Source organism: Vitis riparia, chromosome 7 (genome assembly GCF_004353265.1).
Source record: "Vitis riparia cultivar Riparia Gloire de Montpellier isolate 1030 chromosome 7, EGFV_Vit.rip_1.0, whole genome shotgun sequence".
In the NCBI taxonomy this organism is placed as follows: Eukaryota; Viridiplantae; Streptophyta; class Magnoliopsida; order Vitales; family Vitaceae; genus Vitis; species Vitis riparia.
Window position 1 is genome coordinate 7,613,513 of NC_048437.1, and position 12,008 is coordinate 7,625,520.

Sequence of the window (12,008 nt, forward strand, 5' to 3'; positions counted from 1 at the left end):
ACACCCGTGATCCCTCCATCACTCTCAAATTTCAAACCCAATTGGTTACTTACATTTGAGGAAGTTGTAGTCATGTCTATCAAGCTAAGATTAGGAGGATATATAGAACATTAGTACTCAGCCCTTGCATGGAATGAGCCTAAATATTGAATTCTCATTGATGTCTTTCCTCGCATTTGGTATATACTGGTAAAGGTATGTGAACGCGGACCTGGTAGCCAGAATTAAATTGGTTTCTGAAGTTTCTCATGTGAAGAATGCATGTCATATATGAGGTATAGAGCCATATTAATTATGGTACAAAATCATTTTGTACCAAAATGATAACGTTTCCTAAGGGAACTAGATCACTGTATGAGAAGCTCATCTATCATTTTGTACCAAAATGATAACGTTTCCTAAGGGAACTAGATCACTGTATGAGAAGCTCATCTGGCTCATTTGTCATAAGTCCAATAAGCTTTTAGTTTTACAATTTAATGATTCTTGCATGCCCCACAATCCCTACATATTATTTATGTAGGATTAGTTAGTGAGAAGAAAAAAACTTTGTGAGTTAGAAAGTTAAGCTGAGATTTTCAAGCGTAAAAATTGAAGCTTAATCATTAAGTTATCAAGTTTTTTCATTGTATTATATTTACAAATAAAAACTAATAATAAAGTTTTTTTTTTCAAATTTTTATTGTATAAAAGTATAAAACACTTTTACATTTATTTTATAATAATTATATAATGTAATTAAAAAATAATATAAATTAATTAATATAATAATTTCAAAATAATAAAATACAAAAGACATGCAAATAAAATTAAATATTATAATTTTTTTCATTTTAAATATAGCTTTATATTTGAATATTATAAATATACTATTTAATAAAATTTAAAATATTTATATATTTATATTTCCCTTCATCATTTAATTTAACATGTCAAATATAAAAAATGAAATATTATTAAGATTTTTTATTAAATATAATTTTAATTTTTTATAATTATTTAAAATTTTATATAATATATAAATTATTATTTATGATATCACCGATTCGACTTCATGATAACTTCTTCAATTCAATCATCCATCCAATTCTGAAAGCATTGAAAAAAATGCATCTAATGAGTGCATGAATTTTTAGTATCAGTTTACAATGCAGTGGTTTAGTGGTAGCTTCATTGGAGAGGGCATTTGTCCTTATCTTGTTAGACATTTCTGGGAAAAGTGGAAATAGGTAGGGACAAAGCTCCTTGACCAGAGGATTTCTCTTTGTTCGTCTTTTGTGCAGTTCTTCCCAAGGTTTAAAATGTCGCTATTGGCAAAATTTCGGCCCAACCCGCCACAAAGCCTCCATTTCAATTTCTCGCGTGCGCCCAGCCCACCACAAAGCCCTCCATCAATTGTTTTTAGCCTGTTATTGCCAAGATTCGGATCCAGGCCGAATCTTTTCTTTTGTAACCACTAAGCCATCTTTTCTTTTGTTGATATATCTACATAATAAATATGTTAAAGTTCATTAAATAAATTAATTCTAATTATTTCATTTTTAAAATTTATTTATTTTATTAATAAATATATAAAAATCACCCTCTTAGCATCGGTTAACTTAAAACAATCCACGGCGAACCCAGAAACCGCTCTTAGCATCTAGACATTTCATCAGTGCTCGAGCCTGGTCGTCATCAAATTGAATAAGTCCAACCTCCTTTTATATTGCTCACAAGTTCTCCTCCTTGTTTGAAGTCCCAAACTAGTTCATCATCTATCTGAAAGCAGAAATACATCAAAGGAGATAATGGATCCTGAAACGAAAGAGGCCAACGATTAGTCAATACATGTATGGTCACACTATGATGGTTACTCACCTCTTGGCTCCTTGGACTTATGACAAAAGAAGTGATGCTTTTGTTAGATGGAATGGACATTGCCTATGACATTTGAAACTCTTTGGAAGAGAAGCTTCCACTAATGACCAAATAAAAGGGCGTTACATATGACCAATAAACATTGAGGATTGAAGAAAGGCACAAGGTCTCTTGATGAATACCTAAGGGAGTTCAAAGGTATTTGTGATGCGTTAGTGGCAATTAGAAAACCAGTAAATGACTTGGACAAAGTTTTAATATCAACTGCAAGCAAGACATGTAGTTCACTCTTGAAAACTCTTTTCCTTTGTATAAATATTAATATGCAGTAAATTTACTAGGGACATGGCGCATGCTATTTGCCTTGACTTTTTCATTGGCTAATATCTGTGAGTTGTCATTTAAATATTTATACTTTATATATAGTAGTTTAATGTGGGCAGCGGTTTTTGGGATAACCACGTATACTGTATACTGATGCTAAAGATAGTAGAAAGGAGTTTGTCTAGGGGCATAAAGGCAGCTGCATTAGGTGGGGAAGAAAACAAAGAGCTTTGGCGGAAGTTACAAAGTAGAAATTGAAGTAAAGCCATGCGTTTGATGCTCACCTAGAGCGTGATTTTAATTTGTAAATTATTGATTTTTGCAGGGATGGCTTGGTTGGGCGTTTTGGCTAGTCTGACTATCGGTATACCAACTTGAGCGAGGATGTGTATAGAGTATTGACCATTGAGCAGACTGCAGAGATGTACTCCTAGTCTCCTAGAGCCGATGCTACCTAGCCCTCTTTTTCTTCTTTGGTTTTATTCTGCTTTGTATTTTTGTATTTTATTTTCTTTCAAGTTTTAATGGGATTCTGTTGAGCTTTTGATTTGGAAAAGGTGGGGAACGAATAAAAGTGGCAATGCACTAACCACAAAAGGCATGGTTTTAAAAGTGGCAATGCACTAACCACAAAAGTCATGGTTTTAAAAATCAGATTTGATCGATCGGATCTACTAGTCACGGATCTGGTTTGATCCAACTAATTGAGTCAACCAAGGGTTGAACCGAAATTGAACCGACGGTCGGACCTATGAGCCAGAGGATTCAACTTTATATATATATATATATATATATATATATATATATATATATATAATCCAAAAAAACATTTTGATGTACTTTGTACCAAAACAATAACGTTTCCTAAGGAAACTATATCACTCTATGAGAAGCTGTAGACCCCTATTTAGGGGCTCATGTTTTATCACATTTCCTGTAAGTTTTTTTTTTGCAGGTGGAAGGCTCTCAAGGAGCCACGTGTCTCTTTCAGATTGACTAGTAAAGAATCAAGTTAGTGGTTTTGATGGCCAATGGAAGCTGGACACATGGAGTGTCTTGAGGGCTGCCGTTAGAAGATATTTTTTGGGGGGAGCTGCAGAGCTTGAGGGAGTGCTTAGGAGAGAAAAGGAAGGGAGAAAAAAACAGAGATGTGCATTGGAAAGTAGGCTTATGGGGGGTTTGTATGGCATTTTTGTAATATGGGAAATAGGTTTGTGGTGTTTCTTTGGTGTATTGCCACATGGAAATGTTCTTTTTATTTGTTTATTCCTTAAAAGACATGCATGTACACGTTTGCCCATGCTAAGCCATTCCCATTTTTTTTAGTTATTATTTTCTTAGTTTTCTTCAACTTTGATGCCAAAATTTTCATTTTCAAAATTTTAGTCTTAAGATAATTTTTTAAAACTCTAATATTTTAAATTTAATTTTCATAGTTCCAAACTCTCAAATAATTTTCAACATTCCAATTTCTTTTAAATTTAATTTCTAAATTCCAATTCTTAAACTTAATTCACAAACTCTAATTTTCAAATAAATTTCAAAAATTCAGTTTTCTCTCGAACGGTTTTAATTCCACTCCACTTTTTCAAATATTTTTAATTCACAAATTTTCTTTTATTTTCAAATGATTTTATGTTTATCTTAATTTTTAATAAGCATGAAGACAATTTTCATAATTCCAAAATAATGGAATTTGTGATATAAATTCATGCAAAATAAATCGGGCTTTGGTGGGGGCCCCACATATGTGATTGATCGATTAATTGACTGATTGTTTGCTTTGATTATCATACATGATTAATTTACCCTACTCTCTAACATACATGCGATTATTCCTAAATTGTGCACTAACTCTCTTTATTAAAAGCGGATGGTGGCTCGTTACCCAGGTATGTACCCATTTTCCTCTAATCGTTGTCTATGCATGTCTCGACTTTTATGTGTGCATGATCATTCAGGATATTCATTGATTTACTCGTCAATTGCTATGTCAGTTTCATTTTATTAGTAAAAACCCGACTTTAGGGACTTAAAAGGGTACTACGGTCTTTACTGTACCTTCCCGATAAGTAACCTGACCCCCGAACCCGATCCGGTTTTTCGCAGACCGCTTTTTCTAAAATAAGGAGTCACACTTAGGGTTTTTCTTTCTTATTTTGTTTACCCTTTTAAAAATAAAACAAAAATAAGTGGCGACTCCAAATCATTTTCAAACAATAAGTAAAATCAATTTTTCAAATAAGAATCGAACTCGCCATCGAGTGAGAAACGCATGAGCACGAAATACGGGGTCCACAGAAACCTATCCGGCTCATTTGTCATAAGTCCAATAAGTTTTTAGTTTTACAATTTAATGATTCTTGCATGCCTTTTATACCCCACAATCCCTATATATATTTTTATCCATTTTCTTAGTAGGATTAGTTAGTGAGAAGAAAAAAACTTTGTAAGTTAGAGAGCTTAAGTTGAGACTTTCAAATGTAAAAATTGAAGTTAATCGAGGCTTTTTCATTGTATTATATTTACAAATAAAAATATATAATAAAGTTTTTTTTTTTTCAAATTTTTATTGTATAAAAGTATAAAACACTTTTACATTTATTTTTATAATATCAAAATAATAAAATATAAAAGACATGCAAATAAAATTAAATATTATAATTTTTTTCATTTTAAATATATCTTTATATTTAAATATTATAAATATTCTATTTAATAAAATTTAAAATATTAATATATTTATATTTCTCTTCATCATTTAATTTAATACATCAAATATAAAAATTGAAATATGATTAAATTTTTTAATTATATATGATTCTAATTTCTTATAATTATTTAAAAATTTATATAATATATAACTTATTGTTTATGATGTGATGGATTCGACCTTGGTCCTACTTCATGATAACTTTTTCGATTCAATCCTCGCCTAACGCCTTCACTACTTCATGATTAGCCAACCAAAAACAACGGTGTCCGCATCTCATCAAGTATTAACAAATTCAACTCACCCTTTAACGTTACTCTTTCCCTTTTTTTTGAGCTAAGTAATAGCTGTTTCTCACTACTTAACAAGTTACACAGACAGAAGGCTAAAATTCAGTTTCAATGTTATTCACTTATCGAGCAGGGGTTAAGGGAGAGAGGTGTTCCAGTACTCCATTTTCAGAAGCCAATCTGCACATCCAATGGGAAAAATAAGTCAATGCAACTGATCTTATATATTATATTTGACTATTACAAATGAATCCACATAAAATAGGAGAGGGGCTTCAATGTATTCAGGGCATAGAGAATAGTTTCTCAAAATTTGCAGGTTTCCACCTGCCAATCCCTTAAATCAAATTTGACAGGAACTATAGCTTTTAACATTTCTGTATTCTTCTAATCAGTCGCCACAAACTTTAAATACAAGCCATGTGCAAAATATCCACCTTAATCCCATAAAATGTAGGCAAGTTGAATATGTCGAGCAGCTCCTGAGCTGTCTAATTTTCCTCTGAAGCTTTTCAATCTGTCTTGTTGCCATTGCTACTCTTTCCATTTTGAGGAGGAAGAGGATCGATGAGAAATGACTTCAGGTACTTGCACAACTCTTTGGGCTTCTCAGCATTGATTGCATGTCCTGCATTCTTTATGATTACCAGCTCCGCATTCTCACCAATATGCCTGCAAACAGAATTCAATACTCAAATTTGAAGCCAATCATATGGTTTAGAAGAGGTTCAAAATCACCTGGTCACCAAGAACATGACGGAATATTAAAATGTGACAAGGGATTTCCATTTCACAAGATATGGAATATATTTTCTTTTATTACTTCTACTTCACATCTTATGGGGCAAAAAAGTACAGCATATATGAAAACTAGAATGCAAGAAAATGTTATTTTACTAGCCCTTCAGATTCACCTTTTTAATCTGTGTGCCAATTCCAGTGGGAATACCCGGTCTAGTTCTCCCCATATTATTAATGTGGTCTGCATCAAGAATAAAGCATAGCCTTTAGAAAATGCTTAGGGAAATGAAAAAACAGGGGTCAAACCTGCATTCTAGAAAGAGCTGGAGAAAATATGCTGATTGTGACAAGCTGTATTGAAACTCGACCCAACAAAGCCTTAATGCAACCATTATGAGTCAGAGTCTATTGCACCAATTCTTTTCTCAGTATTCAAGTTCATAAGGTGCAGAAAACTGAGGAAAATAAAATCATTGAACATGAGAGGATTTATGAAGAATTGTTGATCACTACAAAAACAGAATATAGACACCAACCTGCGTTATCTTAGGAAGATTCGAGAGTTTTCTATCTTTATGTAATGCCATGATCAATTCTCTTCTCTCTTGAAGGTGTTCTGTACACATGACCTGCTTATGCAATGAAATTCCAAAAGGCAAGTTCAGGCAAAATAATATATGGATTACACTTCCACAGATCATCAAATGAGTAATATCATGCATTGACATCATGATAACATATGATCACCAGGATAAATAGCGTTGGAGGAAAAGAAATGCACCGAAATAACAGAAAAATTAACATTTAAATGAGTTACTATAGACTCAAGATGCACTCCTAACAACCTTAATGATATGCCATGAAACACTTGCAATTGCCATGCTTCCAGGAATAATTGAGGAAATTTTTTTGAAGATTACAGTCAAGTGGTGATAAAAAAGAAAGGCAAAACAAGAGAGAGACCTGATATCTGTCCTATCAAATTCCAAATGTTTGATCGAAAAGGTAATCTTTTTCTTTCCTTTTTCCAATCAGCAATCCCTACACTTGACTGTTTTGGCCAGCAGCCAGATCATGTTCAGAAGTTTTCTCTGTGCCCTTCAAGAACCTTCCTATCTTCTTGATGTTTCACAAGTCTTGAACTTGTGCTAAACCAATCACACTCACTCAAATCAAATTCAACTTTTTGAAAGCCATAGTTGTCTCATTTTTACTCCCTTGTACAGCTATCAGATCTCAAATAGTAGAATCTAGCTTATTTGTAAAATTTACAAAAAAATGATTTCATGTAACTTGTATAGTTCTAGAATAAATTTCATATCCATACTCTTGAGTGTGCATAAGGGCATTGATTCCCTTGAAAGATGTAAAACTGATTGGTCCTAGTATTGATGTAAAAATGTTCTTTGGAAGTGAGCATCGGAACAAGCATGATTAGATCGAAGTGCCGCTATTTCTCCATCTGTACAAACATTCAACTTCTTCAAAAAGCATCCTCCTTTTCTTTTTCATCAAGCAAGGTATCCCTTTCTCCCTTTCTGCAATCCAATACAGAATATCAAAAGGATCTGGTTTATGAGTTTGCAGTACCTTCCTTGAAATTGACCTGTTTGAATGAGAGTAATTTTCTTCAACAAACATATGTAATTCACTTCTAGATGATTAAAGCCTCTTTTATGCTTGATATGGCTATCAGAACCTAAAAATCAAGGTACGGGAACATAAGAAATAGGCATCAGTTTTACTATGTTTTAAAGTTTCGGTTTGATCAAACCTTTTCACCACTTCTTCCCTCATTGCCTAATATATCTCCCATCCACGCAATTAAATATAAAAATGATCCCAAGAGAAAGAAAACAAAAATTTCCCATTGATTTACATCACCAATGGGCAACATCAAGCATTAGAATCCTAAGTAAAGAGTAAGAGAGAGATGGGTAACCCTACCAGAAATAGCACCTGACTAACCTGCATTTCACATTTACAAATCCATTCAGCTGGTGTTTCCCGTTTCTCGTATGAATATGAACCATTTCAGTCGGTGTTCCTGATTTTTCATAACTTAAACAAACAGAGCATAGTTATTTTTCTCGAGAAGCAAACTTCATGATTTCCGCAAATTTGATGTGATATTTCTTTTCTTTTGCATTTCATATTAAAACCATCACTTATTATTTTCAAAATCTGCTATCGCTGAATCAAATTTGTTGCATCTAAGGAGACTTTTGGGAACACTAACATTTTTCCAAGCGATAAATTTGACTACGGAAACAACTTTATCAACCAACAATAACAATTCTAAGATCAACAAACACATGTTCCCAACAGATCAGAATCATGATAAAAGAATCATGGGCGTTGCAAGTTAAGGATACTTACATCAATGAAATCGTTGAGGAAACAAGATGGCATGGTGTTGATCGGCTTGGCGAATGAAATGCGCATCAATTCCCTCACCTTCTCCGGCGTCTGCGGCAGCAAGATGCTCGCGGCGTCCTCCACACTCGAAACCTGAAACATGCCTGCTTCCATGTCCTTCTCCTCCAAACACACTCCTGCGCAGCACAGTACCGACCTCTCCACCGCCGCCGGAAACTGTTCCGCAATTCTGTAGGCAACAAATCCTCCATAACTGATCCCAACCACGTTCATTCTACTCACTCCGTGGCCTTCTATCATCCTCATCACGCACTGAGCCTGGAACGACTCTGACCTTTCCGGCCGAGTCGTGTACGAGTCGCCAAAGAATACTAGGTCTGGGACGTAAACATTGAACCGCGCTATGAGAGGGCGTATGAAATCTGCCCATTGCCACATTGCGTTGGCTCCCATTCCGTGGATGAGGAGTAGGTTTGGTTTGTTCTCTTTGCGTGCTTTCGGTATCCAACAATGCATGACCGTGCCGTCCCCCAGATCGCTCGTCGTCGATCGGAGGCCGGCGTTGGAGAAGGACAAGCGGAAACACCAGTCTCTGGTTGCTGTGAAGCTGAAACACTTGGCCATTCCGAATTAACAAAATCTCCAGAATTCACCCTCTATTGGCTGGTCTGAAAATAGACGAAGGAATAAGAAAATTCGCGAGGTCCTAACGAACATAAAAAATAAAAATAGAATGCACGGTGGGACCTTTTTTTATTGCTCGATTCTCCCAGTGGAGCAACAATCAGGAAAAGAAGAAGAAGAGAAGCGGCTTCATCCAACGACCAAAGCAAAACCGAAAATTAGTGATTGGCAGGCGGGAAAACCTCCGTACGCAACCAAGAATCTAGGACTTCCCACACTCGCAGGCTCATAGCCGCCCCCCAATCTCTCCAGTTTATAGCCCATATCTTATTCTATATTTATTTGCATTTAATTCGCCGGACTTTTATTCCGGTTTAGGTCGCCGATCCGTCCGGTGGGATTTTTGAAAAGAGTACGAAATAATTCAAAAACTATGGTAATAGAAAAAATAATTTTAAATCTATCGTAGAAAAAAAAAATTATTTTTTAAATTATCTTTTTAAAAGATGATTTATTTTCTTTTTAAAAATTATACAAAAAAAATTGTCTAGCTAAGATAGTCGACGATTTTTTAGAAAAAAATAAGGGGGAAAATATGTTTTGAAAAAAATGAGAAATCAAGACACGATTTTTTTTTAAAAAAAATTATAAAAGGTGTGAAATTATCAAATTTTTCAAAAAGAAAATGTAGAAAGTGAAAAATCGTTTTTTCAAAAGATGATTTTTTGGAGAAAAAAAAATTGAAAAAAAGTGGACAAATGATTTTCACCTAAAAAGAGAAAGAAAAAAAAACCAAAACCAAAAAATAATAAATCATCTCTTAATGATAAGATTTTCTAAAAAAAAAACTGAGAAATTTTCTAAAAAAAAAAAAAGAAGTGAGAAATAAGATTTTTTCAAAAAAAAAACTTCAAAAATCTTATAATTATTTAATAAATTAATAATAAGTTTGTTTTTTATAAACTAATTTTTCACATAAAATTGATAATAATTTCTTTTTAAATTCCAAAATGAAAGAAACAAAAAATAATAGATAAATATTATTTATCTTATAAATAAAAAATAATATCAAATTAAATTATTTTTATTAATTATAATTAATTGCATTAATTTAACGAAAAATTTGAAGGTTAAGAAAAAAATATTTTTTAATTCAATATCTAATTTAATATAAATTTTTTAAACATGGAATGTTAAACACAATTTATATTTTATAAATATTATTGTTGATAAATATCTTAATAATTACAATTATTTATATATATTAAATTTAGTAAATAATATATATATATATATATATATATATATATATATATATATATATATATATATATATATATATATATATATATATATACATTGTTGTATAAGTATATTATTTGTAGGGAATGAAAAAATGAATTTTTGAAGTTTTTTTTTTTTTTTTTTTTAGAAAATCGTACTTTTTTATTATTTTTGTTTTTAGAAAATTGTCTCTTTAGGATGATTTCCTACTCTTTATAATTATTATTATTTTTTTTTTTACAAAATCAAAGTTTTAGAAGATGATTTCTCACTTTTTAATGTATTTGGGAAAGATGATTTTTTTTTTATATAGAATAAAAAAAAAATTCTTTCTTCTATTTGACCAAAACTATGATAAATTTAGAATTATTTTTCCCACTACTATAATTTAAAAATTATTTTTTAAAATTGTTATATTCTTATAAAAAAAATCCCCACTATATGTTCACCTTTCCGTCCTCCTAGAGAGTGTAATAAATAATATATGATAATTATTTCCCTCGACATTTTTTTAATACTTTTCATAAATCACACGGTACATGAAAAATATTATTTTATCTATTGGTCATTAAATTGATTCCATTCAATGCACGCTAGGAGACTAAAAGGGGTATCTAAGGAATTAATTAATAAAGTAATAGGATGGGTCCAAATTAATATCAACAATCTATATACATGACATTGTATAATTATTTGATTATGTCCAATTCTAGTTAATAATAATAAATAAATAAATAAAAGATCATAAAACTATGATTTAGTGCTAGTCAAAGCATGTAATAGATTTAAGGTCCACATATTTAACATAATTGATGCTAAACACGTAAAATTTGAAAAACAAAAAAGTGTCATTTACTCCATTGAATTGTTGGCTTTGTGAGTATTGACTTGAAGAAAATTGTTCTTGTCCACAATTCCATGACATGTTCGGATGATTCTCAACAAGTCTTTCCCCCATAGCCGATATTGTAGGACAATCACTTACTTCATGTTCTATAGATTGACAACTAGAACATTGCTCCATGTAAATTGGATTATCATATATTGCATTCACTTCATAAAATCTCTTAGCTTCAAGTTCTTCTAGTCTTTTTGTCAAAGCTATCATTTTAGCTTGTAGATCAACATATATATTCTTCCTTTTGAATTGCTTTGAGACTTGGACTTGTGTAAATTCCTTTCATATGGCTCATCCCATGACCTTGATATTTCAGCCACATAATTCAAAAATTCAAAGGCTTCATTGGGACTTTTGCTCATAAAGTCACCTCCACACATGGTTTCTAGCAATTGCTTCATAGTTGGCGACATGCCCTCATAGAAGTAACTCACCAACATTCATGTGTCAAAACCATGATGAGGACAAGCATTGACTACTTCCATATATCTTTCCCAACAGCATAAAATTTTTCATTGTCCAATGCCACAAAGTTGGTAAATTTGCCTTTTCAAGCCATTTGTGCGATGTGTGGGAAAAAATTTCTTCAAGAAGGTTGTTTGTAGTTCCAACCATGACCTTATGCTTTGGGGCCTCAACGAGTTAAACCACAACTTAGTCTTACCCTTCAATGTGAATGGAAAAAGCTTTAATCTCATAAGCTCTATGGATGTGTTTTCCTCATGAAATGTATGACATACTTCTTCAAAATCCTTTATATGAGTATAAGGATTCTCATTCTCAATTCCATGAAATTGAGGTAGAAGTAGTACCAAGTGAGTTTTTATCACAATAGGCTCATTAGGAAGATTAAAACATGATCCCATGCCTATATTTGAGAATGCATATATTCTCT

At 32.3% G+C, this 12,008-nt stretch overlaps 1 protein-coding gene across 4 annotated transcripts; it reads right to left on the reverse strand.

Annotated features, from left to right (window-relative positions):
- Nucleotides 1-5,191: 5,191 nt before the first annotated feature.
- Nucleotides 5,192-9,221, reverse strand: LOC117918508 (2-hydroxy-6-oxononadienedioate/2-hydroxy-6-oxononatrienedioate hydrolase-like). Of its 4 annotated transcripts, none has more exons than XR_004651875.1 (5): nt 8,308-9,221; nt 6,465-6,557; nt 6,102-6,169; nt 5,625-5,859; nt 5,192-5,367 (listed from the first exon to the last, which is right to left on the reverse strand). XR_004651875.1 is itself a non-coding variant. In XM_034835230.1 (5 exons), the coding sequence occupies exons 2-5, from the start codon at nt 8,929-8,931 to the stop codon at nt 5,700-5,702; spliced, it is 945 nt and encodes a 314-aa protein (XP_034691121.1). In that variant the 5' UTR covers nt 8,932-8,970; nt 9,055-9,221; the 3' UTR covers nt 5,380-5,699. The 4 variants fall into 4 exon arrangements, 3 of the variants coding, with proteins under 3 accessions (XP_034691121.1, XP_034691119.1, XP_034691118.1); XM_034835230.1 differs by lacking the exon at nt 5,192-5,367 and having other exon boundaries at nt 5,380-5,859; nt 8,308-8,970; nt 9,055-9,221; XM_034835228.1 differs by lacking the exon at nt 5,192-5,367 and having other exon boundaries at nt 5,380-5,859; nt 8,308-8,975; nt 9,055-9,221.
- Between the last annotated feature and the right edge of the window lie 2,787 nt (nt 9,222-12,008).

Coding starts and splice junctions, on each gene's coding strand:
- LOC117918508 (XM_034835230.1), bottom strand. CDS start 8,931: ATGGCCAAGTGTTTCAGCTTCACAGCAACCAGAGACTGGTGTTTCCGC. Junction 6,170..6,464: donor ATCTTCCTAAGATAACGCAG/GTTGGTGTCTAT, acceptor TTCTTGATGCAG/ACCACATTAATAATATGGGG. Junction 5,860..6,101: donor TTGGCACACAGATTAAAAAG/GTGAATCTGAAG, acceptor TTCTGTTTGCAG/GCATATTGGTGAGAATGCGG.